Below are 25,061 nucleotides of genomic sequence, written 5' to 3'. Positions count from 1 at the left end.
GGTAGGTGATGTATGCGAACCGTGCACACACTTTAGCTAAGTGATATCTTAGGCGAACGGACTTTCCTTTTCCTCCTGTCAACCCTCCATCCGATGGAAGCGACAACACACCACCCTATATGTCGCGAACCCTTCCCTCGGAGCGCTCCGGGGATTCTTCACGACGGTACCACGGAGAACGATTGGATCACGAGTCAGATAGTCGAAAGGACCGCGACAGCCAGAGCAGCTCCGCTAGGATTCTGTCTCGAATATCGTCGCGCACAGATCGGGACATCAGACACCTTCGTACTCTGCTTGCCCTCACACACGACCGCCTCGATGCCGAGACAAGACGAGCAGATCAGGCTGAGCAGCGTGTCGTGGACGTCCTGCACAGGCTGAAAGCAGCAAACGACGCAACCACCATCGCTCGTGCCGAGACCACGCGGGCGGAGCAAGAACTGCATCTGTACAAGCTCTACTATGAGCAAGCTCAACGTGAGATTCGGCGAGCGCAAGAGGATGTGAACCAGATTGAACGCGCGAGGATTGAAGCGGAAGCGGAAGCGGCCAGAGCTCGCGACATGGCCAGAAAATGTAGGGAGCGCTGGGTGCTCTCTCAGGCGATGGAACAAGGGAGGCAGCAAGGTTACGCAGAAGGGCTTGACCATGCCCGCAGGCTAGGTATGGTGCAGGCGCACGGAAACATGCGCCATACGCCCTCTCGACCAGCCACTCCGCTTAACCCGGTCCCGGTCCCGCCACCGGGGGCATTTCATCGTGTCGAAGCTGAAGAAGATGGGGGGGAAGATGGGGAGGAAGATGAGGAGGAAGACGACTATAATGACCATTACGAACGTCGTCCGCCATCCGCGTCGGTGCCCTCGGTGCATAGAGTATCCCCATCTCATCAGTGAGTTTCGTTTGTCGAAGGATACCGCCTATCCAACTTATTGAATATGCTTCTTTGCATACAGGCATATGCCTTCCCACTCGCCTGAGCCAATTCTCATCTTGGCATCGCCCCCAGCATCTCGTAGACTGGAGCGTGTCCCAGATTTTGCACCTATGGCCGACTCCTTGCCCATGCCCACTGTCACCACACCCTTTAATGCACCTTCGCCCTCCCATGAACGCCCATCACCACCTCCGTCACCACCGCCAGTTTCTGCGCCAACGCCGGCGCGCTCTGAGCCCATACCCGTCCCTATACGCGAAACGCCACATTCACCCGCTCATCCTCCGTATTTTGAGCCTCCAGACAACTGGATTCCTTACGCGAGAGATAACGACGTCACATCGATAGAGATTCCTCCCCCTCACGAGTTTTCACGGCCTGTCTCGCCGGTCGAGCCTTCGCCTGCTCGATCTGAAGTACCTCTTCCCCCAGCTCCAGAAAAGTCCCCTGCGCCTACCTATTCTCGCGGCGAGCCGCGGCAAGACAGACAGTACGAGCCCAACATCCGTTCACGAGACTATGCGTACAGTGCCGCCTCGACGTCATACAAGCCACCACCGCAGAGCGGCATGCGTTCGCCGCAGTCAAGAACATCGACCAGGATCTCCGAATATGACATCGTCGGGCCGCCCAGGGTATATAGGCGAGGTGAGGATCGCGACCCGCTGTCTGGACAGCAGCAAATGAACCGCGAAAATGTAAGTCTTCTGCTATCGTACCTCATTTTATGTCATCATCGCTCTCTGTAGCCCGCAACCACGTCAAGTCGAGGCAGGAGGGAGCAGGCTATCCCTCAAGAACGCATCTACGCTGGAGCAGGTCCTTCAGATGACAACTCACGCCCATCACACAAGCGACGGGGGAGCTCCGACACGCGCAGCGCGCTGCAGAAGCTCTTCGGCAGGAAGCGCTCCAAGAGCCGTCAGTCTCACGACGACGCACACGAGCACTCGGTGCCGACGATCCACGTCGAGTCTCCCGTACGCATTCCACACTATTAGTAGCCGTCAGGCAGCCCCACGCTGAATAGCGAAACCGTTTGTCAGTCTACAGAAGTGTCGCCGCAGTCGTCCTCGCAAACCGGGACGGCGCCGCACCTGCTCAGCCCCGAGCACGCGCACACCGCGCTGCCCGCGCTCGCAGACATCCTCGGCCCGCCCAAGCACGACGCCCGCGCGCCCGCGCAGCCGCCTACCGTCCCGGAGACGCAGGCGTACGCGGTGCATACGGCGCCGGCGCCGGGCACCCCTATGCGGTACGCCGAGGCTCCTGTCCCGAGCGGCGTGGTGTACCCAGACCCGCCTGGCCGGACCAAGTCGCGCGCGTCCGTGACGCGCCCGTCGACGGCACAGTCTGGGAGCACGGTCGACTCGCAGAGTTACAGGAGCCACAGACACCAGGGCAACCTCCGGGACAACCTGAGTGGACGGCTTTCTCCGCTGTCGAGCATCGGCATGCCGTTCACGTCGTTTGCGATCCCAAATGGACAGTGATGACTTGCAAAATTGTTCAGACCTATTACTTTCTCTTTGCATGGGTAGAGCCCTCATCATCAGCGACACCTGTTTACATACAAAAGCACAGTGTATCGTTCAGCATTACTGTACAACAGTCATTTCGTCTTGTAGCAGTCCATAGTGTACAAATCAAAACCCTACGTGTCAGTGCCCCGAATTCATTGGAGGGTGATATCAGTGAAGACAGGGCGGTGGTCGCTGGCAAGCACGCCGTCGTCAGTGAAAGAGGTGCCAACCTTGTATTGAGTGGCATTCCTAAAGACGAGGTCAGCGACATACAGCAAAAGTTTAGTTTCGTACGCACCACTGGCCGTCGTTGCCACCAAAGACGAAGTCAATCCTGGTGAACTGCGAGGTGTCACCCGGGGCTGCAAAGGACGTGTACGTCGCATAGTTGCCTCCGACATTCGCACGCGGGACTTGCGCCTTCAGATCGTCCAGCACGAAGTTGGGCAATGTGCCGTTCGGCACCGCGTACTTCTGCGCGAACGTCGCATTGATTGGCTCTGGTGGGAGCTCGCCCGTCGCGATCATGTAAGCGCCCGAGTCTGTACCAGTGCTCGGGCTATTGAAGTCGCCCGTGACAATGACAGGACCACCCTGTGAGTTGAAGGCCTCGAAGCGTGCGCGCTGTAGGATGAGCGATGCGCCGAGACGACGCTGTGCGTCAGACTGATCGTCGAGATGTGTGTTCAGATACGAAAAGTTAATGGAACCGGACGCAGTCTTGAGAGTCAAGCGTGACGCCGTGCAGATACGTCTGGAGCCTGCTCCGGGGAAGATTGAGACCTCGAACGGCGTATTTCTGGACATTGCCTGTTAAGATTTGAAGTATAGATATATGGCGAGAACATACGAGAGCCAGAAGGTGTCCCACTCCCGCACCTCAATGAAGTTCGTGTTATAGAAGATGGCACTGAACTCGCCAGCCTGCACGCCGTCATCTCTGCCGACGCCAATCTGACAGCATGTCAGCATATATACATAATATGCCATTATTTCACTCACCCAAGCCCAATCGCTTCCAAACAGAGTCGCCAAATCGTCCACCTGCCTGACAAGGCCTTCCTGGATGCCTGTTCTTCATCAATACCGCGCATATACAGACGTTGGCCACCACACTCACCAAAGAGAACGACACCTTCACTCATGAGATCCTGCCACACCTTGATACGCCTTGTGCTCCACGGCTGTTCACCCGACAGTGCCAGATATGTAGGGGCGACGAGGGGGTCTGGCAAGGACGCCAACGTTTGCTGAACTGTGATATTGTTCGGCATAGAGTCGTAACGCAGGTTGTACGTCGCGATGCGAATCATCTTGTTCTCGGGAACGACTGCTCTCTTCCAGGTTACTGTAGAGACGGCTTTGAGGCAGAAGAATCCCAGGAGGAAGATGTGAAGGAAGATGAAGCCCTGCATTGCGTCGCGAGTGGTCAGTACACCCTGCGGTCATTCATGAAGACAACGGGTATAAATACTTCGAGGATGACGTGCCTTCCCGTCAGAGTAAATCGTCCGTACATCGCCGAAGCATCTAGAGGTCAGCTGGAGGTCGAGGTCGTGGTGGTCGATGTTAAGAAGCGCATCGCACGTTCGCCATGGTGAAAGTCTAACACAGGAAGAACTCCGGCCGCCCGGCCAACTTCCAGCTTCCAAAGCACTTGCCGTAAGCCACCCAGAGCAGGTAAATCAGTCACATACAACACTAAATATCATCTAGTGGTACAACCAATCTAAAGTACAAGTTGAAATACATGTAGGTCGTTGCAGAAATCGAGCCAAATATTGAGCTCAGTCACTACCTAGCCTTTCGGTCATCGTCGCATTTCTCCATCATGCAGCCATCGACTTGAATTCGCTCGTGAAGTCGTCCATTGCATCAAGGGTCTCGGCCAGGTGGCCATAGTGAAGCTTCTCTCCTCGGCCCGCCGCAAGGGAATTCGCGGTCCTGGTGGCGTTCTTGATCTGTCTTCCATTGATATCCCGTTCGGCGAGCCTCTCGAGCTGCTCCTGGGGCATGTCGGTGCCGACCTTTTGCAGGAATGAGCTCCAGACCTGCATCTTAGCTTCGTGCGAGAGCTCGCGGAAGTGCAGCGCGATGTGGATGCGCGACAGGAACGCCTCGTCGAATGTCCTGACGCGGTTCGTCGTCAGGAAGAGGATGCCGCGATAGTACTCGAGATGCCGCAGGCTGACCACATGCACGGAAATGGATTAGCAAACGGTGGCGGTGGAGCGGACGCGAAGACCATACGCACAATACGGCAACCATGGCATTCCGCTCGAGGTCATGCAGCGAACGTTGCTCAAGGAAGACATCCGCCTGGGGCACATATCAGAAGGTGCCCTAATTTGGAGAGTCACTTGAACCGCTGCATTACTCACCTCGTCGATCAGAACGATGGCTTTCCAATGGGTGGCAATGTCGAACACTTTCTGCAGTGCGGTGTCCAGTTCTCCCGCAGTCGTGCCGAGGTCGCCTCCACCGATAACGTACAGCGGGCTCCTGACGTGCTCAGAAGTCGCCTCGGCAGAGAGGGTCTTCCCGACGCCAGGCGGGCCGAACAGATTAATAACCAGCCCGTGACCCTTACCCTTGACGAAGTCATCAAAGCCTAGGTCCGCTTTGTGGGCTTCCACGAGTGAACGCATAAGAGTCTTGCGACCAGCCGGCAGCACCAACTTCTCGAAAGCCTCGTCGTTCCACTCGATCTCCGCGATCTTCTGGACGTTGAACTCGACTATGCGCTGGTGAGACATCGAACACGAGATTAGGATGAGAACTTACGCCAGGTCTTGTCGGTCAGACTGAATCCGTGGAGAACCGGAGAGGCCAGCATGAGCTCCTCATCTGTGGGCTCCTCATCGGGCTCGTCCTGCGGTGCATGAGTCTGCACGCTGAGCGTCCGAACATTGCGATCTGTAAGGTGTGAGCGCGAACAACATTTACCAGCGAGAGAACGTACTCGGATCTAAAGGTGGCGGCGAGCCCCAACCACTATCGTCTCCTTCGACCTGGCGCTTGATCTGGGGCAGTTCATAGTTCGGGTTATGACGCCGGAAGTTGGCACGGTCGATCATTATACGGGAGTTTACCTGCATATAATGCACCAAGTCAACATCTGCCCATGATCATATGCTAGTGGACTTACGTTATATTTGTAAGGTCTTGAAGTGCAGGCCGAAGCCATGCCCTTGTAGAAAACATGGTGAATACCGCGATAAGAGATCCACTTGCGACCGCGAGCAATGAGCGATCTTCGCAGTTCAGACTCGTTAGGATGATATTTGATGGGGTAGCAGTTCAGCTGGTTGATCTTCAGAGTGCCCTTGAACTGCGGTATTATGATCCTGTTTTCGACCCGCCCGAACGAGCATCCACCACCCGCCTTGCGGAGCTCAGCGTCGGCAGAGTGTCCACTGGTAGGAGCCGCCCATTGGTCGTCGACTGCCGGCTCATCGTCGATGTCGATACTCTCGCAGAGGAGGTCGTAGTAGCTACGTCCCGCGTCTGTTCTGACCCTCGTCGAGTTCACGAGCTTGACCGCTCGCGGTTCGCCGGTGACAGCGCACGTGGTAACGAGGATAGTGCGTGGAACGAGGATGGAGTGGAGGAGCTCGAAGGTGATCTCGCCGTGCGAGGTCAACCGTTGAATGCTCGAGATGGTCGTACGATAGTCCTTGTGGAGGTACTCATTTAGTAATTTCGGCTATCGCCGAGGCACTGATCCGCTTGATGCACTCAAGTCGCACGGGTGCTGCATCAACTGAATCCGACATAATTCTGAACCACCATGTATCGCAGATTGTGGCTATGTAAAACTACAAGCATTCCTCTCCAGCCGAGACATTGAGTTCCACATGCTTTTCTGAGTACGGTGCATGGTCAGTCGATTCTCTGATTGGCCATAGAAATTGGGTTCAATGAGTCGTGGTCGTGGCAGAGCGTATTAGGTTTGCACAGGGCCAAAGCTCAATGCAATGATGATACTAATCAAGGGTCTCACAGCATCCCGCTTCTTTGGTGTGCGAGGCACGCACGAGACGACAATGGCATCCTCATTGGTAATCCCGGTCATCCCTTGACTGACGCTGGCACGGAAGCGATGATATGACTATTATGTCCGCAGCACCGTGGTCTACGGGGCCACGTCCCCCTTATTAAAGAGGTGAAGGCAGCCAAGAAGACCAAGGACAGGCTGCTTTCTGCCCGCTTACGTGCCAAAGACACGCACACCATGCGCCGTTTTCTTAGTACCAAGAGAGCTAACACAGCCCCGCAGTCGATGTTTGAGAAAGGCGACATGCCTGCCGATACCGAGACAGAGACAGGCACTGTGGCATCCGTCCAGGACGCCACCACGGAGCGTAACGTGTCGACGACGGCGCTGTTGTCGCCCGCCGCTCCGCCGCCGCCGCCGAACCTGAAGGTCAAACGAGTCGACCACTACTACAGCAGGTGGTCGAAAACATGGAAGTACAAGAACATGGGCGATAAGGTCACCCTGGAGACCGTACCAGTCGGAGCCGCCACCGCCGCCGGCAACGACCCCTGGCAAACGTTCTGCTTCGTCGTCGTTCGGACTCTCCCCCGTCATCAAGACGAGTCGGAACCGACCTTCCAGGTCATCATTAAGAGCCCATACCTATTGCAGGCTTGCAAGGATGTTATGCAGACGATACCCGGGATATCGTGGAACGCAGACCCGTTCCAAGTGAGTAGAGCGTACCATACGCTCGGAATTTGCGCTGACCCGGATTTCTCAGCTTGATCCTCAACTGCTACTTACGTTCTTGCCGCGCTTTGAAGAGTATCATGTTGATCTCAAGAAGAAGCAGAATCGTTCGCAAGAAGAGACGTACGCGATGTCTTCAATTGTCGTACTGGCACGTGCCCCGAAGTCGGCCAGGCTACGGCATTCTGCTCCATACTCGTAAATGCACAAAGATAAAGAAAATGCCACACCTCAGATCCACTGGAATAGACATAAACTATTATTTTACCAAGCGGTAAATTTTTTCCTTGCTGCTATAGACACTATGAATATTTTGGTGAAAATATTGCAGAAACAGCGCTTGGCATAGATCTCGGCCGGCCAGGCGCACGCAGTGCTCAAGCAGGGCGCTTAATTTTGGCCGAGCCGCCGAGAGTACACAGGTCGCCATCCGGCCTTCCACAGTCGTTGCACAGCACAGATTAGGAATAAAATGTATGTATTACATTGAATATAGGTAGGTGTGTGTTCTGGGTGTAAATACATGTTGGGAAAGTTGTCTGCTCTGTTTCTATGGCACAGTTCTATGCAGGCATGAAAATAGCAGGTCAGCAGAGATGTGCCTTTGGCACGCAACAATAAAATGATAAAATTAAGAGAGCGCAAGAGAAGCAAATTGTAATATATAAAGAAGCCATACCATGTGTTCCCTGCGCCCCCAACCTTTTGTTGCAAGTAGTGATATCCTTTTCCTTAGACATCTCCAGAACCGCCCAAGCCGTGACCTTGCTATTCTAGCTGTGCCCAGAGAACCTTAGGCGCAGAATTAGACTGCAAAAAGTTGGGAGGTAGTAGTACATACCCTAATGTTGACGATGGAGGCAGCTGTACAGGGTGGAGACGGTGACGGGGTGGAAAGAATGGTTGTCAATGAGAGGGGAAGGTCTGGCGCGCTAGTACCAAATTTAGGCATCCCGGCTGTTTCGGTGCAGTAATCCACGCATAGCTCGAGTCCCCCTCTACTAATCTTGATAAAATTATAAAATCATATAGAAATGAAACTATTGACATATTTGAGGCCCCATATTATGCTACAACAATGCTGTTGAGCCCAGAATACACGGTTGGCCGAGTGCTGGGCTTGGCCGATTAGGGGGCGGCTGACAGTACGCCGCGCCAAGGCATGCCGTAAGCTGGCATGTCCGCACAGTTAGTAGGCCAGCTCCTGAAGTTGCGACTGGATCTTATGGTTGAAACGTCAAATCGTGGAATGCTGTTTCCCATCCTGATAGAGACGAGAGATTATGTTCTCATCAATCTCTTGTAGACCCACGATCCAGTTTGCGTATCTCGCCTACTGTGACTCGTGTAGCTTCAAGTTCGACACGTTGTACAAGAAGTACCAGGCTTGTCATAGACCAGCGTGCCAGTCATATAATCCGATGGGCTCGTGATATTTCCGAAAATTATGAGCCTGATTAGAATGTCCGTTTTTCTCTCCCTTCACCTACGATACTTCATGTGAAGCCGAAGATGAAGGCCCGCTGAGTGTGCTGACACCCTTCAACTATGGCACCTTGAACATTCTGATTTCGGAGATCCCTCAACTGGACGAAAAAATTACATCCTGCTCCAACTGAAGGCAACTTCTGATTGTTGAGCGAGAGTACTCTACTTGCTTAATGTCAAAAGATCACATGGCACCCCACAGCTTGTAACTACGTTCCGTAGGGGCTGTGTCAAGAAAGATGGAAACTAGGTAGCTCGAATCTCTGATATACGAGTGATTATTACCGATATCATTATTATGCAGGGCTCACAGCTTGAATGTTTGCGTTCGTGTGAAACGGTTAGTTGCTAGGGGATTCCGATCGGTGCCTATGTCTGTTGCCTGACCGTGACGGTGTTTGCATGGGCCGTACCGCTTCTCAGCTTTTCATCTGTCATCCACAAAAGTAGATAGTAAGTATCCATCGCACAAAGTCTCACGATCTCAACATGTAGTTTCTAAGGCCTCTATTCAAGCCGGCGCACGAGTCAGCACTGTGGCGGATGGCTGAAGGGCTGTTTGTACGTGTTAGCTCTTGCTTTCCGCTTTCAGAACCCTAACCCTTGATCAGCAACGGTAGTACGTTAATAAATTGTCTGTGATACGGATGCGTTACTACAGCGTATATATCAACATCGTGTTACGGGGAGGTCATGGATACAAATGCTGTATTGATCCTACAAAAGGGTATATGATACCCGGAATCTGGTGACCCGGATAAAGGCATAGCTTCTAGCGTATCCTCGGCAGAATGGATATATCAATTTGTATCTGCTGTGGTATATGACGTGGTCGCAATCCCGAAGGTCGAGTTCTGCGAGTTATAAACGGTGTAGAATCGCTGCATGAAGGCATATCCGTTGATGAAATCCAGGCCCTCACCCGACAAGGTACCAATGTCGTTAACGATGAGATACACGGAGCTATTATCGCCGCCAATCGCACAGTTGAGCTAAAGGAACGAGGATATCAGCGGGAATTTTGAACACTAGTGCAGAGAGTCTGTCGCTCACACTGGTGGGCCAGATTTGCGCATTCTTAGTGAATTCGAACGACATCTAGACAGATTATGATCAGTACGCGAGGTGTACAATAGATCATAGGGTCAAACTTTACCCCGCCAATGTGGAAGAAGAGACTCTGCAGGCTGTCGGCCTGAGTAGCAGGCAGTTTGAGAAGCCCCGTGTCAGCATCAAGGGTAGCGTTTGTTGCCTCTTGATAGCTCTGATAGGCATCTAGATGAAGTCCATAGTCAGCGGATGTGAGGTCGGGACGAAGATTACAATTACCAGTGGCAATCAGGATGAGTGTGGTTCCGGCATCCATAATTCCCGCCGTGGGGCCAAGGATAGAGGTACTCGGGCTCGAGTTGCCATAGGTAATGGACTGGTTTATACCGATATAGAATGTTGAGGGCATGGTCGATGTGATGGGACTAACGTGGGTGGTGTCAGATGTGAATGGTGGCTGAGAATTAAGTGCAGGCTGCGTACACAGTAGTAATCGAGCCATTCAACGCGCTGGAATTAACGCCGCCAAATGCCAGCATTCCAGAGCTGTCTGACGTTGTTGGCTCGAATAACATCCCAACCTCGTCGGAGTCTAGGAGGCTCTGCTTGAAGGCATTGTCAGTGACAGTGGGAAATGTGGCGCTGAAGTTGGTGAGTGAGATCCCTGATTTATTTCGTTTATGTCAGTCTTCCGGATTCAGGTTCAGTTAGCGTTGGCGTGTGTTCACCTTCATTGAGGTCGGTTGGCCCGAGACTACATAGCACGGATGAGAATGAACGATCATTACTTCCCATACTGCTACGTACCCCAAGATACCGTCGAGGCCAGTTGGCAGACCAGAATTCGACAAATTCGTCACTCCGATGAACTGTTGCAGGACAGTTAGGTTCCCTAGAGTAATTGTGTCGAGGAAGCCTTGTCCTATACGGAGGTTGAGATCTCGTGGTATATAAAGGTACGGAGAGCGCACCTGTAAATATTCCGGAGCCATATACTAGCTCCTGTTGTGACATTCAGTGCGATCCATTACGACATACACGTAGCACGAACCAGCGAGTCATTTGTGGCTTGAGAAGAGCTGGTACGATTGTAAGGTTTGCCTGCTCCGACCCATGTCAGTGAGCTACCCGTGTCGACGAGCAAGGTGTCTGCAGAAGCACATGTCAGCAGGCCGATATTCTCTCCACACGAATAGCCTGCTCACAGTTGGTTGAAGGAGTGCCAATGCTGACCTGTAACCAGCATGTCAACCTTATAGTGGAATTGAGAAATAAGAGCATCGTTTACATTAACGGTGTATGACACAGCGGTGTTGGCCAGAGGAACGGGCCAGACGTCTCGCTTTGAAGTGTGATTGACGGAACGTGTATTTGTCCATGACTTGAATGACTTTGCTCGGGCTCTGTCCGTATCTGCGATGTTCTCGAAGGGGCCGCTGACATTAAGGTGGTGAGCTAAAGATAGCGAGATAGGGAGCTTGTCAACGACGACATGCGATGGCCATGCCGTCACAGTCAATACGAGGAGGAGGGCAGTGAAGGTCGACGCGAACATCAGGGCTTTGGAGTAGCAGACCAGTTGAGGATTTCAACGCGGTCCGGCTTGGGGTTAAATACACTACGAGCAGATCTAACAAGCCGAAGAAACACGTTCGACTTGGCACACAAGGTAGCTATAATTCAGCCTATCAGTGCAGTGTAAGATTGTGGCGCATCTGCAGGGACACACCATCTGGTCGTCTCCATGGTGCACAGACTGTTCACAGTTAAGCGCAGCTCCCGCCAATCCAGGTTCACTGTTGGTAGTAATCGATTTTATCATGAATTGCGGAATTGAGCTAGCCAAGGGCCCAGTGCAGGAGAGTGTCTAGGGCTTCTATCGCGATTGATAGATGCTACACATGGTCGATATGAACGTTCACCGCAAACAAAGAGGATCGAACCGGAGTAGAGCTAGACGGGGATAGGCCGACTACTCCAGATCTGGGAGCTACTTCGCGTCTACAGAGTCAATATTTCGGTAGCCTCTGCTAAGAAAGATAGGTATGCGCACCGCGGGAAGAAGGTTTGCATCAGGACAACACTAGATGAGAGTACGAACAAAAGCGATGAATACCTAGCAACATGATACTCGTTGTGTCATCTAACGAAGACGTGATTTGATCTTCGCAGCGTGAACAAAGAATGAAGAGAGCGCTTTATAATCTGATTCGCTATCCAATGGTGGCACAGCTATATGTCAGAGTTTGGCCCGACCGCTGGGGTAGACGAGGTCGCACCGTACAAAATGCAGAAGATTAACTTTGGCAGCTGCAGATGCTTTGTCTTGTTACATCGATACAAGAGAGGTAATCGCGATATCAACAACTCGTTGTCAGTTTGTGGTAGCAAAAGTCACCGGCATGGCTGCGGTGCCAACTGGGTTCCTGCCGATGCCGTAAACAGAATGGCACTGCTCAAGGAAGCCATGCCCGTTGATGAATTGAGACCTTCGCCGGTTGAGCGAACCGATGTCACACACGACGAAGTAGGCTGGCATCGCCCCTGATGGGTTCAGCTGTAGCACATACAAGCCAGCGGTCGTGCGCGTGTGCAGCGTAGGAGGTTCTAGACAGCACGAGACCAGACTTGCGCGTTCTTCGTGAACATCTACGATTGACATGACTCATGTTAAAGGTGACCCTAGCTGAGGTATGTCGACTACGTACCTCGCCCAGTATAACCGCCGAGATTGGTATGGACATGCTCCATCACACTATCTGAAGGCGCAATCCTGCAAAAGGGCTCGCATTGAAGCTTCACTTACTGATACGTGTTTTCAAAACAAATGAGAGCGAGCATCATTGGACCATTCACGGAAGACTAGTCGCCATGCGATTGATTTGTACAGAAGCTTCGGCTGGGAAGTGGGGGATGATGTAGCGCACATTGCGCACATGGTGTTGTACATGGCATCTGAGCTCGCTAGGTCATATCTCGAGTGTCGCCATAGGACCGTGCGTGCCTTTCGCCGGCTGAGGCCACAGTCTGGGCCAGGTATGAAGCTGAACAGCCCTCAGACAGGTGCTCAAGCGATGACTCATATATAGCAACAATAGTTTTACATTTTCAACATATACGTTGTCTAAGAAGTACGTGAGATTACGCATACTTCATCTGGATGGGAAACATACCTTCCGTGGTGATGATACAAAATCAGATTCCGAGAAGCAGAATATATTTCAATGAAGATGCAGACGTCAAGCAAACCCCATAGCGAGTGAATCGCACCCTTGTTCTACCAACGTTCCTTCGCTGATTCGTTCACGAACCAGTTGCTGCCTCCCTTCGTCCGGTCAATGACGAGACTCTTGCCCACAGATGGGTAGGTGCAAACGTCCATCTCCAAGCGACTCCCTGAGCAGAGGTACACGAGTTCCTGGTCGCCCGCCCGCAGCGCATGCGAGATGCGTTTGCCCGCCGGGAAAGCGAAAAAGTCTCCCTTCTGGGCCTTCTCCTCTTTGAGCGCCGCATCGTCTCCAGCTTGTATGATGACCGTTGCACCAGAGCCTCCGGCTTCGAGAATGTAGATCCATTCGTCCTCATTACTGTGCCAATGTAGGACGGAGCTCTGGGTGTGCGGTGCAACGCGACAGACGTGCACCCCGAGCTTAGTAAGCCCGCAGGCGTCGCCCAGTGAAAACGACTGTCGAATGCATTCGGGGTTCAGAGGATGTGGGATAGTGCGGAATGACTCTGCGGGCAGCTCGGAGGTCGAAATGCGGTAGGGCAATGAATCGCGATTTGCGGTCATCTCACGACTCTCTCGAAAGTAATCTACGTGTCCCGGTCAGACAGGAAACATGTGCAGGCTGAGGGTTGTTTACTTATAGAGCGAGAGTATCTCGGTATAATCCTATGAATTCTCGCACGTAGCATGCAAGACTAAGCAAGCCCGTCGCGGTCAACGGTGAAGGCAGTAGACAAGTGACACCGCCTCAGGAGGCGCCCGTCTTAGGCTTGCTTGCCGCCACCATGTTCCCCACCCTCCGCCTCTGTGAGGCAATCAGCGCGCCCTTCAAGCGGGCTCAGCTCGGCCTCTTCGGAGGCAAGACACGACAGTCAGGCAACAACGTCCCGTTCTCGAAGAAAAAGACGCGGCGGACATGGCTCCCGAACGTGCACAACCAGCGGCTGTTCTCCGAGACCCTCCAGGATTACATCCGGGTGAAGGTCACTGCGCGAGCGTTGAAGACTATCAAGAAGGTACGCATACTTGTGGCATAAGTGGATGGCTGTGCACTGAGAATGCTTGATAAAGCATGGCGGCATTGACAAATATGTCATGAAGACAAAGCCGGAGCTCTTGGGATGGGAGGGCATGCGGATACGAGTCATGCTTCGGGAGAGGCAAATTGCGCAAGGAGTTGTGGACATTCCTGCGGCAGCCAACACTCCGGCATCGCCAGCAGTAGAGACAGTGGCGTTGTAGTCGGAGGTTCGTTTTCCCGTTGTCATTTGTTGTTCAAAGGAAGCTCCGCCTGTGACAGATCGTACACGCGTACACGCTTGTCCTGTACTTACCCCAACATCCTATCATCTTCGCTCTCCTCGCTGCGCAATCTACGAAGCTGAATAGACGCGATCATATATTATGCAGGTCCGGGTAATGCCTGACTACTTTACACTTCACGCAGAACTGGTGGCGTGAGCTATATGCGGAAAATACTGAGTCAATAACGATAGAAAATACGTATATGCGCGAAAGCGTGTTCAAAATGAAGGACGGAACCGAAAGCGAGTGCATATATGCGAAGCAAACGACAGAGGTACGAAGAAGAAACGAACGGCGTGAGGTTCAGGGGCGTGAAACAGCGTCCTTACGAGGGTATCCTGGCGAATTCGGTGGTTTGTGGTGTAGAGGGGCGGAAAGTCTTGCTCATCGGTGTGCTAGGGCGGTTGCGCATCTTCTGCCACCAGTGCTTCGGCTGTGCCTCCGATCCAGCGCCGGTTGAGTCACTGTTTGTGGTGTAGGCTGAGGCGGAGTGGCTGCTACTACCGTCCGTGAGTCCGCTATCGAGACTGCTATGTGTGCTTTGCCGTTCAGCCGCCCAGGCGGCCTTCTCGGCCTCGCGCGCCTTATCGGGGTCGTAATACGTGAACGGTGATAAATGCTCGTTGGCGGTAGGTGCTGGGTTGAAGATGGCGTCGATAAGGTTCTCCGTGGTACGGAGGCCCTTCGATGAGGCGAGGCGGTCGAAGTCTACAGCGCCTTCCTTGGTGGAGAACGGCTGCTGGTATATGCTCAAGCTGTCATCGTTCTCATCATGGGTGTACATGTCGAGGTCGCGGGCGAACTTCGTCTGATAGAGGTTATTATTGGAGAGGAGTCCTGTGACCGAAGCCATGATCTCGCCCTTGCGCAATGGTGGCGGAATGTAGTGTTGCTCGCCGCCAATGTGCTCAACCTCTATCGTCAACTACAGAGGACGTCAAGACGGCAAATGATCCATAGAAGGGCTTGCACAAACCTTCAGCGTCGCATTCGTCTTACTCTCGCGCAGGAGATACCGACGGGTGACCGGACCAGCGTCGGCGTATTCGGCAAGGTTGATATAGACTGCACCAAGGCGAGGCTGATGTGGCGCGTTCAGATCGCCGTGTACGACACGCTGCATGACGACCATTTTGAGCTCGCAAGGAAGGAGATCGGCAGTCTCGCGGTGTACGTCCATCTGGACGACAACTGTGACTCTATGGTCCCAGCGCACATTGTAGCTTTGAAGCATTGCCCAGGGCGTCATGCCCCTCGCTTCGGGCTTTTCGAGCCGCCCAGGCTTTGGTGTCACAGAGGAAGTCATAGGAGTGCCGGGAGGAGATGCCGTGAGATGCTGGCCGTATACGGAGGAGCTGTTCGACTGCATGCTCTGGTGGCCGTGGTCTTCGTCGTCCTCGAAAGATGAGCGTACGCCGTCGTATGCAGGCTCGCGGAATTCGAAGCCATCGCGGAAAGGAGTCTCTGGGGTGACCTGGATCAGTGGCTCCATCTTCCCTTTCCCCTTGTCGCGCTTGTTATTCACGAGTGCGGGCGACGAACGCCCTTTCATCTTGCTTAGAAGGCCAGATCCGGACTGGACATTCCTGAATTTCCAGCGCAAGCCGAATTCGCCGCCTACGAGCGGGACATTCGAAAGCTGGTCAACGTGCAGATAAACCTGGAAGAGTGCGTGTTTCGGAAGAATGTGTCCAAGCTGCGTTCTGAAGCCATGGGGAGTTGTCGAGGACGAGGAGCTGGACTCGGATATGATGGAAGTTTTGTTCATGGTCATGACTGGTCAGGGGTTGCTGTGGGGTCGTTTACTCGGTATGATGGCTTTATATCGGTATGCATACGCATGCCGCCGACGCGTATGAAGCTGTTCCTGGGAGCTGAACGTTCACGGTCGTTGCTGAGTGATACTGATGTATATTCGCGCTAACACAGCTTGGGCTCATTCGGGTGCAGAAGGGTGATGATTAGAAGGATAGCCTAGAGAGTCGTGCGCGATATAACTTCCCCAGAAGAGCAAAACCGGAGTTGGAGACACTGTGGAAGCAGAGGTGGTGGTTGGTGGTAAGGGTAACGGGGACGGCCTCCAAGGCCCGATCTCGGACGTCGACAGTATCTGGACGGCTTTGGAAGTTATTTCTGAATTACTTCTTTGCCCGCTCCGTTCTGTTCCTGTCCCATGCTTTCGCAATGTTCCTTAGTATACGTGTTCAAATAACACAGGCCCGCTAACCTCCGATTGCTCCTGACTCTGCAAGACAGCTTACTCGGGTTTTGCATGTCCAAAGTTTGGGAGGATAGAACTTGAAATACTGCTTATTTTGGATCTGATAAGTCCCAGAATAAGTCAGCAATGATGAATACCATTTAGGCCTTCCAGCTTGCCTCTATCCATCATCCCGTCTGTGCCTCCATGCAACTTGTCGAGCAAAAGACAGCGACAGGAGGAAGTCAATGTCCCTGGACCTTGCCTTGTCCTCCCATCTGTCCCTAAAACGACACCAGTGGCCAATTTGGTCCTTACAGTGGCCGACAGCGTGTGACCTGGTATAAATCTCTAACGCCCTCGTTCTTCGAGCCCAGTATCCACCCGCTCCCGACCTGAAGATGACAGACTTCAACACTATCTCTAACGAGATTCTTGTGCATATACATGATAAGCTTGGCGGCGACCTCCTTGCGCACATATCGTTCTCACAGACGTCCCGACGCCTTCGCAGGCTGTATGAAGACGGCACACTCTGGCAAACAGCTTGTTTCAAGGCCGGTTTTGGAAGGCCTAAGCGGCGGGTGGTCATGGGCGAAGCCATGCAGGAGCTGTCCTGGCGCGAGCTCGCGTACATCCTCGTCAGGCACGCGTCAGACTGTGAGATCAAGACTTGCAAGGCCGCTAATGCCTGCTTCAGTGCGTTTTATTCCTGGTCAGCTCTACACGTGTATATTGATGTTTACATAGCTTCACGATACCGCAGTATGTCCCGCAGCTCCATTCGTGAACCCTTGACCTTCCCGCCAGACGTCGAGTTGCATCCGCTTTACTTTTATCTTCACTTCTCGGAAACCGCACCTGACGCTCCTCATATGCCATCCCCGGACACGCTGGCCATCCTCCTTACTCATTTGCCAACGTTTCCGGAGTGCAAGACTTCGCAGTACGGGCCTCTCTGTGTCCACCCCAACGCGTCCTGCGCCTTCGCCACATTCCCTCCCATGCAGACCATTGGTTTTCGAGACGCGAATGGGGACCCATTCTTAACAGTCCATAACCCGGATGGGTGTACCCTCCTTGACGTGAATCGCGCGCTGTGTGATCTGTAAGAGCAGCTCTAACCTCGTACACTCTCCATGGCTAACGGCCATTAGCATCCCGAGAGACTTCGAACAAATGGAGGCCGCACTGGCTCATTACCACGAGCTCTTGTTCACCTCAGGCAAAACTTTAATGCAGTTTGCGGAGTGTATCAGCCGTGACAAGGGGTTCCTGGATGATCACGAGTTAGTGAGTTTTACATCGCGATCAGTGACTCTTCGCTTAGACTCTCGTCACTAGATACCCTTTCCTCCGAGAGCTAGTTGCGCAGGCGTAATATCCTCTTCCTTTTCTTGGACCCGATCACGGATAGTCACCAACTATACCCAACACATCGCACTTTCCTTTGTCTTCGCTTACTAGACACGAGCCTGAATTATTCGGCACCTGTGCGACGTGGGACAGATGTCCGCCTTCATAAGCGCTCATATGCCAGTGTTTGACGAGCACAGCGCTTCGGCGGTCAAGTTCGTGTTTTTTGCCGTCGCACAACTTGTGCCAGCACACGAACGTACCGAGGGAACCAACCCCTCAACCCCCCCCCCCCGGAGGACTGATAGACCCAGCTATGCCTCGTCTTGAGGATCGCGTGCCTCTAGACTTACAGTCCTTGGTCGTCCTCTCTTTCCCGGTCTTTGCATGTTATTATGCAATGGCGGTGTTGGTTCTCTTGCCTGACACGCGACATCTCAGACTGGCGCTACTTCCATCAGCCCTGGCTTTGACCTGGAGAGCTGCGACGCGTAGTGATGCTTCTTTAGGCATGCCACAGTATAACCACAACAACTACGGACACTGCGTGAGTCTAGCCTTGCTTTCTATTTTCGCAGCGCTGACCAACGCATTCTACAGGTCATCCAGTTCGTGTTGAGCATGCGCATGATTGAATGGGCACTGCGCTCTCAGCCACTTCAGCGGCCCCAGGAGAACCCATCACGAAGCGCGTACAAGGATGCACTAGACCTCTGCTGTAACCTGCGAGGCATCGGCTGGTCATGGTCCCGCGGATTGTACATTCCTCCAGAAACACGCCCAACGCATTCAAACGCCGCTTTCATACGCTCCACTGCACTGCGCGCCCTCCGCGACTTTGTGCTTTGCGACGCCATCCAAGCCACGATCTACTACCTCGGCCCAGAGTCGTTCGGCTCGCTACACGGCGGTACCATCTTCGACCCGCATCTCCCGCCCGTGCAGCGGTACCTCTGGTCGTCGTTCATCACGCTCCTCACAGCCACAGGCGTCTACTTCACGCTTAGCATGGACTACCATTTCGCGACGCTCATCACCTTCGCGCTCGCGCGTCAGGAACCGGCCGACTGGCCGCCCTTCAGCGTCGCGCCGTGGGCGGCGACGTCGCTCTGCGACTTCTGGGGCCGGCGGTGGCACCAGCTTTTCCGTCACTTGTTCATACAGCTCGGTTTGAAGCCCGCACGGCTCCTACTTGGCAGGGCCGGTGGCGTCTTGGCTGTGTTCGTCCTGTCAGCCGTGATGCACGATATTTGCATCTGGGGAATGGCGCGCGGGACGGATTTTCGCCAGATTGGCGGTTTCTTTGTCCTCAGCGGCGTTGGGGTTGTGCTGGAGCAGGCCTTCAAACGCGTCAGTGGTCGGAAGGTGCAGGGATTCGCAGGATGGTTATGGACGATGACATTTCTCATCGTTACGGGCAACTGGCTCATCGATGCGTGGCTTACCAGGGGTTTTATTGGCGGTGAAGTACTTCCAGGGCCCGTTCGGCCGACGCGGTTGCTCGCACAATTTTGGTGGACGCTCCAAGCTGCGTAGCCGTAACACATGAATGGACACAGTACAGCACCATGGTATAGCAAATCCCTCGGTAGTAACCCAACCTAGATGCACATGCACATAATACACCTACGATACAATCCCGATCTATACAGCCGTCTTTGTTTAGGCCTTCGACTTGCGGGCCTTCATCTTCTCCTTGAGCTTAGCCTGCAAAGGTTGGTAAGCACTATGGTGACTACGGACAACAGGCTACGCACATTAACAGCATCCATATAAACGTCAGTGATGACCCAGTGTTCGCGCTTCATGTTCTTTCCGTGGATAGCGAGGGCAAGGTCCTTGGTCATGACGCCGTCGGTATCGATGACTTCAACACACGCCGCCTCGAGGTCCTCGCAGAAGTGCTTGAGCGCGTCATTTCCGTCAAGTTTAGCACGGTGAATGAGTCCGCGCGTCCAGGCAAAGATGGACGCGACAGGGTTCGTCGAGGTCTCGCGACCCTTCTGCCACTCGCGGTAGTGACGGGTGACAGTGCCGTGCGCAGCCTCGCTCTCGACAGTCTTGCCGTCGGGCGTGATAAGCTCTGAGGTCATCATACCAAGAGAGCCGAAGCCTTGGGCGAGGATGTCAGACTGGACGTCACCGTCGTAGTTCTTGCACGCCCAGACGAAACCGCCAGACGACTTGATCGCTTGTGCGACCATGTCGTCAATGAGACGGTGCTCGTAGTAGATGCCGGCCTCCTCGAATGCCTTCTGGTATTCGCTCTCGTAGATCTCCTGGAAGATGTCCTTGAAGCGGCCGTCGTACTTCTTCATAATCGTGTTCTTCGTGGACATGAACTGCAAAAAAGTGAGCACAACGAACCTAGGCGAACGTGACCAAACCGTACCAGTGGCAACTTCTTGGAAAGGGCCATCTTGAACGAAGAGTGGGCGAATCCCTTTATTGACTGCAGTAGAGGGTAAGTACTCGCCTCACGAGCATGTAAAGCATACGCGCCTCATCGGTATTGTACATGGCCATGGCAACACCCTTGCCCTTGAAGTCGTAGACGGTCATTGCCACGGGCTCACCACCGTTTTCAGGCGTATAAACCAGTTGAATCCTTCCCGGTCCTGGCGCGACGAAGTCGGTCGAGCGGTACTGGTCACCAAATGCGTGACGGCCGATAACGATGGGGTTCTTCCATCCTGGAATTGGCCTTGGAATACGCTGGAGTATGATGGGCTCACGGAAGACAGTGCCTCCAAGGATGTTACGAATTGTGCCATTCGGGCTCCTCCACATCTCCTTAAGCTTGAACTCCTTCACACGTTCCTCGTCGGGTGTGATAGTCGCGCACTTAATGCCAACACCATACTTGAGGATCGCTTCGGCAGAGTCGACGGTTACCTTGTCGCTGGTCTGGGTGCTATGAGCTGCAAGGTCTTCCACTGAGCTCAGTCGACTTACAGCGTCTCGGGCTTCAATACCGAGGTCATAGTACTTGATGTCCAGTTGAAGATATGGGAGGATAAGCTGGCAAAGGCAGTGTTAAAGCTGTCTAGGGCTCTTTGTACACGCTATGACTATTCGTACCTCCTCCCTTATCTTCTTCCAGATAATCCTAGTCATCTCATCGCCATCTAGTTCCACGACGGGGTTCTTGACCATGATTTTCTCCTCTGTGGCCATTGTTGAGCGATGGGTCGAGCAAGGCGAGTCGTAGCGCGTATTACAAGGCGGGTTTACGGTGTGAGTTAGACGACGTTGGGGGGAGTTCCATCAGCACCTCACGACTGACAGCTAGCTCGCACTACTCACGATACCGCGGCACACTGTTCGCAAAGCCGCGAGCCATCAGGCTACTGCGAATGGCAGATGGCTTTGCCAGGCGACCGCTACGAAGTGTGCGCAGACCGAGCATATTTTGTCGACGTTGTAGACGATGAAAATGAACTTGTGTAAGCGGCGTGCGACCACGTCGTGATCATGTCGGCCGGACGAGGCGTGCCGGCGCCCGAGATCCTGGAGATCTGGAAATGGGTCACGCATCATGCGTCATGACCCGGACTTGCGAGACCCCGGATCCCTTCCACCCGGCCTGCTGCTCTTTTCTAATCCCAAGTAGTTGTGGACGAGCACATGCGATCCTATTTGTTTTACTAGCTTTGCGATGTATGTGCACAATTATTTAGATGTCTTTCGCTATCCGGCCATACGGATACCTCAGCATGAGCGTACCAGTATTACTAGTACTTCTTCATCACGGACATTACCACGAGCAACAACACCCGCATAGTACGAGGTATGTCATGTCGGTGCGCCAACATGATCTCGCATGTCGCCACGGTTTGTCAATATGGGCCTGAGAGGCTGCGTCAGCCAAAGGGTGGACGGCAGGCACTCCTATGCCCGCCTTCGGTCCAATCCCTACATGTTTTGATGAGCCGCAGACAGAACACGAAGGATCTGGCGCCTCACCGTCTTTGACACTTCGTTGAGCAGTACAGGACGTTTTCGCATCCCTTGCACATGCGCAACTTGTGAAGCGGCCTTTCTCCGGAGCAGAGACATTCTCTCCAGGCGCAACCCATGTCTTTGGACCATACTCCGGAATATTCTCGGTGTGTCCGCGCCTCAGGCGGCGCACGCATATTGACCCTACACTTCTGCCCGAGGTCCGTCCACAATTGAGTGGCAAGTATTTTTCGGGGGGCCATGGAAGACGGGAGAGAATGAAGCTGATCGTAGACCCGTCTCCAAACCCGACGAACGGATTCTACGAAGTTCGAGGAGTCAGGCTCAAAGTATCTAGGGTGAATTTGACTTTGGGCTTCGCCATTTGATGCAAAAAAGTCAACCATTTCGCGGGTAGACTCTGCTGTGAGGTGAGCAGCAGGGCCTCCGGTAGGCCAGGTTCTCACGCACCCAGGTCGCTGGCGACCATTTCTGTGCTGTCGGGCTCCGTAGCTGCCAGTACGACGGCTCGGCCGAGAAGGACGGCCAAATCGTGAAAGAACTCCGGCATGCGTCTGAACCTCTCTAGGTTCTGTGGGATGATATGTCTGGTAAAGGGAATCAGCACTCCAGGGAATGAGCTCGAAGAGATACCACTGTACAAAAGTTGAGTGAACACCATTTCCACAACGCGCGATTCATAGCGCTGCTCGCCGCTGCAGAACTGTCTCTGAGTCGCACGGAGCAAACTGGCGGCATGATCTCTGTCGTGAGCACGGGCGTGCTTCAGCTGTGGGTGGGAGCAGAAATAGCTCAAATTGTTGAGGAGATAAACGAGCTGGTTGTCTAGCACGACCTGCATGAGGAGCCGAGTATTGCAGCAACTGATGAACTGTTGTGGGCTAAGTGTTTCGCGGGCGATGGCTCTTCCGACGAATGCCTTGAAATGTTCGATGTTGTCGAAACACGCATAGAGCGAACTGAGGGCATTTTCAGCAGATATGATCATGTCATTGGTCCTCGCGAGCAACCAACATCGTACGACCACATGTGGTGTGGCGGTGTCGAGCAAGTCTGAATCTAGAGAACCACTATACGCAGTTAGTAAGCTAGCAATAAATCCATGCTAACAACTCACCTCATCGTCTTTTGTAACTCCATATCGGAGATAGCGAGGTGGATGATCTGCCACCGAATGGTAAGCGATTCGGCATTGGTGTCTTCATTGACCAGAGGACTAAGATTCTCGGTCTCGAGTACATAAAAATTTTCAAGCATAAGGTCCCACAAACGAGGGAGGTTTTCCAGCAAGTGAACTGCGTACGTCGGGTGGTTCACAGGGTGATGGGCTGCTGCCACAGGAGATTGTCTAAGCGCATGCTTAACCAAACCATTGAGGGTCCCAAAAGTGTATATGAGATGTGCCTGCAAGAGCGAAAAATGACTTTGGAGCGTAAGTAGATGCCGAAAGCCCACAATACCTTCGCCCGTGATTCGAACTGTGCCGGGTCATAGAGCCGTCTATCCAGCGCCACACCCAAAAGGGCCTGTGATAGTCCACCATCGAGGAGGGTCCTGTAGTTCTCCTCGGAGGGCTGTGCTGCAGAGAAAGCCTGATAATCCAGCACGAACTGTAACAACAGCCGCATCTCCCGAAGTGCATGCAGCTGCTTGAGGACCCATCCAGCTCTAAATGGCTCCCGTGAGAAGCTTTCGACTGTCCACGTCCAAAGCGAGTCGGTAGTAAAGCGTGGTGTCTCTTCATAGTCATGCATGCGTTCTGCAGACATGAAACTGGGAGGGCAGATGGCGGGTAGCGGCAATTGTTTATCCTTCTCCACCGTGATAGCGGTGTGGCAGGAATGAAAGTTCTTGATCGGGATGGCCGAGGTCCTAACAAGGACACGGAGGACCCCGAAAACTACTGATCATAACGTTTGTCGAGATTCTCGATATTGACCTTAGACAATACAGCCTTGGAAGCATCCATCATACACTATAATTACTATATCTGGCTTTGTAAAGCATAAAATGCCACAGCTTTTACCGTACACTTCATAATTGACATGGCTAGAACAAAAGTTGTCCCTCCTCCTCCAACTACAGGCCGGCGGCAGAGACCGAGAAGAGATCTCCTATGCAGCCTTTGGCATTGATCAACTTGATGGCGGACGGCAAACGCGCTTGTGCCCGCCTTTGTCCCAGTCGCTGAACAGCGTTGATCAGAGATTGGGAAGCTTCAAGTTTAGCGTAGCGGAAACTGACCTCTTCTGGCACTTCGTCGAACAGTATAGAATATTATTGCACCTCTTGCACTTCCGTAATTTGTGATAAGGCCGCTCTCCGAAACACAGACATTCCTTCCAAGCACATCCGCGATCCTTCGACCATGCACCTGAACCGTCGGAAATATCGGGACTCGGTTCGTATGGAGCCTCCACGTCTACACCACACTTGCGCCCCAGGTCCAGCCACAGTTCCATCACGACACTCCTGTGAGGTGCTATCGCTGGACGTAAGGCTTGCAGATCTTCATGCGCTCGATGCCAAACTCGGTGTACGGAGCCCCTGAAGTCTATCCAGTCGACATGCCCTGTACGCAATGCCGCTGCGCCCCCGGTGAAAAGCCTCATTATTGGCTTCAGGCTCCCTTCATACGAGGTCAGTAAGTGGTAACTCGTGTCACAGTGCATGGAATGGTGACACACTGAGCTCTTCTCTGTCGCTTTCCATGGCCCCTGGCACGACAGAACGAGCCAGCAAGACGATCACATTGTGAGAAAATTCGTGGCTTGTGCCGAAAAGGTCCGCTCTCGGGAGATTCTTCATGAGCTCACTAGCGGCACTTCGTCAGCAGCATAGAGTGGAATTAGGAGTGTTCGTACCCGATGACCATAAACATCGTTTTCAGCATTGCCCATTCCAAATCGTCTCTGCCGCAGCAGACTTGCCTCTGTGCTGCACGCAGAAAATTAAGGGCTAAGGCTTCAGTCTCGGTCGCCCGCGGCTTCATGGTAGGATGCATAGTGAAGAACACGAAATGGTCGACTAGACTACTAAGTGCCCCATCTATCGTGGTCTCAGAGAGAAGGTCGGCATTGCAGCGCTTTATGAGGGCTTCGGGAGTTATCGTCTTGCGGGCGAAGGCTCTGCCTACAAAAGTCCGGAAATCATTTGGATTGACCACTTGATGGTAGGACGTAAAGACTGGATCAATATGCGTTTTCCATTTTCCGCGGGTTTCAGACAGCCAGCAAAGCGTGGCTACATGCGGGCCATCGCTGCGCAGTATTCCT

At 53.3% G+C, this 25,061-nt stretch overlaps 11 protein-coding genes across 11 annotated transcripts; 3 read left to right on the top strand and 8 right to left on the bottom strand.

Annotated features, from left to right (window-relative positions):
• Positions 1–140: 140 nt before the first annotated feature.
• PHACADRAFT_254963 (uncharacterized protein) lies at positions 141–3,884 on the bottom strand. Its single transcript, XM_007395031.1, has 8 exons — positions 3,584–3,884; positions 3,466–3,533; positions 3,314–3,417; positions 2,762–3,262; positions 1,987–2,712; positions 1,690–1,920; positions 960–1,638; positions 141–895 (listed from the first exon to the last, which is right to left on the bottom strand). Exons 1-5 carry the CDS (start codon positions 3,876–3,878, stop codon positions 2,616–2,618), a joined length of 1,065 nt encoding a protein of 354 aa, XP_007395093.1. The 5' UTR covers positions 3,879–3,884; the 3' UTR covers positions 141–895; positions 960–1,638; positions 1,690–1,920; positions 1,987–2,615.
• A 252-nt stretch (positions 3,885–4,136) lies between these two features.
• On the bottom strand, positions 4,137–6,239 carry PHACADRAFT_254960 (uncharacterized protein; the record flags this gene model as incomplete). The annotated part of the gene is made up of 7 exons (XM_007395030.1): positions 4,137–4,650; positions 4,718–4,782; positions 4,845–5,200; positions 5,248–5,379; positions 5,426–5,555; positions 5,612–6,169; positions 6,213–6,239. The coding sequence occupies 7 exons, from the start codon at positions 6,237–6,239 to the stop codon at positions 4,293–4,295; spliced, it is 1,626 nt and encodes a 541-aa protein (XP_007395092.1). The 3' UTR covers positions 4,137–4,292.
• A 225-nt stretch (positions 6,240–6,464) lies between these two features.
• Positions 6,465–7,231, top strand: PHACADRAFT_183743 (uncharacterized protein; the record flags this gene model as incomplete). Its single annotated transcript, XM_007395029.1, has 1 exon — positions 6,465–7,231. The coding sequence occupies exon 1, from the start codon at positions 6,698–6,700 to the stop codon at positions 7,229–7,231; it is 534 nt and encodes a 177-aa protein (XP_007395091.1). The 5' UTR covers positions 6,465–6,697.
• Positions 7,232–9,285: 2,054 nt separating this feature from the next.
• PHACADRAFT_208375 (uncharacterized protein) lies at positions 9,286–11,410 on the bottom strand. The gene is made up of 11 exons (XM_007395028.1): positions 11,022–11,410; positions 10,939–10,966; positions 10,785–10,882; positions 10,705–10,735; positions 10,541–10,655; positions 10,462–10,487; positions 10,217–10,397; positions 10,013–10,158; positions 9,840–9,958; positions 9,737–9,781; positions 9,286–9,675 (listed from the first exon to the last, which is right to left on the bottom strand). The coding sequence occupies exons 1-11, from the start codon at positions 11,286–11,288 to the stop codon at positions 9,484–9,486; spliced, it is 1,248 nt and encodes a 415-aa protein (XP_007395090.1). The 5' UTR covers positions 11,289–11,410; the 3' UTR covers positions 9,286–9,483.
• A 1,394-nt stretch (positions 11,411–12,804) lies between these two features.
• Positions 12,805–13,672, bottom strand: PHACADRAFT_254958 (uncharacterized protein). The gene is made up of 3 exons (XM_007395027.1): positions 13,600–13,672; positions 12,907–13,549; positions 12,805–12,857 (listed from the first exon to the last, which is right to left on the bottom strand). Exon 2 carries the CDS (start codon positions 13,524–13,526, stop codon positions 13,011–13,013), a length of 516 nt encoding a protein of 171 aa, XP_007395089.1. The 5' UTR covers positions 13,527–13,549; positions 13,600–13,672; the 3' UTR covers positions 12,805–12,857; positions 12,907–13,010.
• Positions 13,673–13,747: 75 nt separating this feature from the next.
• On the top strand, positions 13,748–14,204 carry PHACADRAFT_93058 (uncharacterized protein; the record flags this gene model as incomplete). The annotated part of the gene is made up of 2 exons (XM_007395026.1): positions 13,748–13,978; positions 14,034–14,204. The coding sequence occupies 2 exons, from the start codon at positions 13,748–13,750 to the stop codon at positions 14,202–14,204; spliced, it is 402 nt and encodes a 133-aa protein (XP_007395088.1).
• Positions 14,205–14,434: 230 nt separating this feature from the next.
• On the bottom strand, positions 14,435–16,124 carry PHACADRAFT_254954 (uncharacterized protein). The gene is made up of 2 exons (XM_007395025.1): positions 15,244–16,124; positions 14,435–15,192 (listed from the first exon to the last, which is right to left on the bottom strand). The coding sequence occupies exons 1-2, from the start codon at positions 16,039–16,041 to the stop codon at positions 14,593–14,595; spliced, it is 1,398 nt and encodes a 465-aa protein (XP_007395087.1). The 5' UTR covers positions 16,042–16,124; the 3' UTR covers positions 14,435–14,592.
• Positions 16,125–16,783: 659 nt separating this feature from the next.
• On the top strand, positions 16,784–18,107 carry PHACADRAFT_254952 (uncharacterized protein). The gene is made up of 4 exons (XM_007395024.1): positions 16,784–17,166; positions 17,218–17,575; positions 17,625–17,756; positions 17,812–18,107. Exons 1-4 carry the CDS (start codon positions 16,869–16,871, stop codon positions 17,846–17,848), a joined length of 825 nt encoding a protein of 274 aa, XP_007395086.1. The 5' UTR covers positions 16,784–16,868; the 3' UTR covers positions 17,849–18,107.
• Positions 18,108–18,782: 675 nt separating this feature from the next.
• PHACADRAFT_254949 (uncharacterized protein) lies at positions 18,783–21,237 on the bottom strand. Its single transcript, XM_007395023.1, has 7 exons — positions 21,130–21,237; positions 20,905–20,990; positions 20,779–20,844; positions 20,326–20,730; positions 20,216–20,275; positions 19,581–20,165; positions 18,783–19,530 (listed from the first exon to the last, which is right to left on the bottom strand). The coding sequence occupies exons 1-7, from the start codon at positions 21,230–21,232 to the stop codon at positions 19,486–19,488; spliced, it is 1,350 nt and encodes a 449-aa protein (XP_007395085.1). The 5' UTR covers positions 21,233–21,237; the 3' UTR covers positions 18,783–19,485.
• Positions 21,238–21,478: 241 nt separating this feature from the next.
• On the bottom strand, positions 21,479–22,268 carry PHACADRAFT_254948 (uncharacterized protein). Its single transcript, XM_007395022.1, has 3 exons — positions 22,237–22,268; positions 21,790–22,186; positions 21,479–21,738 (listed from the first exon to the last, which is right to left on the bottom strand). The coding sequence occupies exons 1-3, from the start codon at positions 22,253–22,255 to the stop codon at positions 21,687–21,689; spliced, it is 468 nt and encodes a 155-aa protein (XP_007395084.1). The 5' UTR covers positions 22,256–22,268; the 3' UTR covers positions 21,479–21,686.
• A 634-nt stretch (positions 22,269–22,902) lies between these two features.
• Positions 22,903–23,609, bottom strand: PHACADRAFT_254947 (uncharacterized protein). The gene has a single exon (XM_007395021.1). The coding sequence runs from the start codon at positions 23,553–23,555 to the stop codon at positions 23,100–23,102; it is 456 nt and encodes a 151-aa protein (XP_007395083.1). The 5' UTR covers positions 23,556–23,609; the 3' UTR covers positions 22,903–23,099.
• Positions 23,610–25,061: the final 1,452 nt, after the last annotated feature.

The sequence above is a fragment of the Phanerochaete carnosa genome (assembly GCF_000300595.1).
Source record: "Phanerochaete carnosa HHB-10118-sp unplaced genomic scaffold PHACAscaffold_4, whole genome shotgun sequence".
NCBI lineage: Eukaryota > Fungi > Basidiomycota > Agaricomycetes > Polyporales > Phanerochaetaceae > Phanerochaete > Phanerochaete carnosa.
The sequence above is the reverse complement of the archived record's forward strand: the minus strand, read 5'-3'. Positions and strand labels throughout refer to the sequence as shown.

Coding starts and splice junctions, on each gene's coding strand:
- PHACADRAFT_254963 (XM_007395031.1), bottom strand. CDS start 3,878: ATGCAGGGCTTCATCTTCCTTCACATCTTCCTCCTGGGATTCTTCTGC. Junction 3,263..3,313: donor TGGGACACCTTCTGGCTCTC/GTATGTTCTCGC, acceptor GGCAATGTCCAG/AAATACGCCGTTCGAGGTCT. Junction 2,713..2,761: donor GGTGGCAACGACGGCCAGTG/GTGCGTACGAAA, acceptor CCTCGTCTTTAG/GAATGCCACTCAATACAAGG.
- PHACADRAFT_254952 (XM_007395024.1), top strand. CDS start 16,869: ATGACAGACTTCAACACTATCTCTAACGAGATTCTTGTGCATATACAT. Junction 17,576..17,624: donor AATCGCGCGCTGTGTGATCT/GTAAGAGCAGCT, acceptor AACGGCCATTAG/CATCCCGAGAGACTTCGAAC. Junction 17,757..17,811: donor GGGTTCCTGGATGATCACGA/GTTAGTGAGTTT, acceptor TCTCGTCACTAG/ATACCCTTTCCTCCGAGAGC.
- PHACADRAFT_254954 (XM_007395025.1), bottom strand. CDS start 16,041: ATGACCATGAACAAAACTTCCATCATATCCGAGTCCAGCTCCTCGTCC. Junction 15,193..15,243: donor AGACGAATGCGACGCTGAAG/GTTTGTGCAAGC, acceptor CGTCCTCTGTAG/TTGACGATAGAGGTTGAGCA.
- PHACADRAFT_254958 (XM_007395027.1), bottom strand. CDS start 13,526: ATGACCGCAAATCGCGATTCATTGCCCTACCGCATTTCGACCTCCGAG.
- PHACADRAFT_254947 (XM_007395021.1), bottom strand. CDS start 23,555: ATGTCTGCAGAACGCATGCATGACTATGAAGAGACACCACGCTTTACT.
- PHACADRAFT_254948 (XM_007395022.1), bottom strand. Junction 21,739..21,789: donor TCAACGAAGTGTCAAAGACG/GTGAGGCGCCAG, acceptor CAAAACATGTAG/GGATTGGACCGAAGGCGGGC.
- PHACADRAFT_254949 (XM_007395023.1), bottom strand. CDS start 21,232: ATGCTCGGTCTGCGCACACTTCGTAGCGGTCGCCTGGCAAAGCCATCT. Junction 20,166..20,215: donor TTTCCAAGAAGTTGCCACTG/GTACGGTTTGGT, acceptor ACTTTTTTGCAG/TTCATGTCCACGAAGAACAC. Junction 19,531..19,580: donor TTTATATGGATGCTGTTAAT/GTGCGTAGCCTG, acceptor CAACCTTTGCAG/GCTAAGCTCAAGGAGAAGAT.
- PHACADRAFT_208375 (XM_007395028.1), bottom strand. CDS start 11,288: ATGTTCGCGTCGACCTTCACTGCCCTCCTCCTCGTATTGACTGTGACG. Junction 10,398..10,461: donor GCCAACCGACCTCAATGAAG/GTGAACACACGC, acceptor GAAATAAATCAG/GGATCTCACTCACCAACTTC. Junction 9,782..9,839: donor TCTTCTTCCACATTGGCGGG/GTAAAGTTTGAC, acceptor TAATCTGTCTAG/ATGTCGTTCGAATTCACTAA.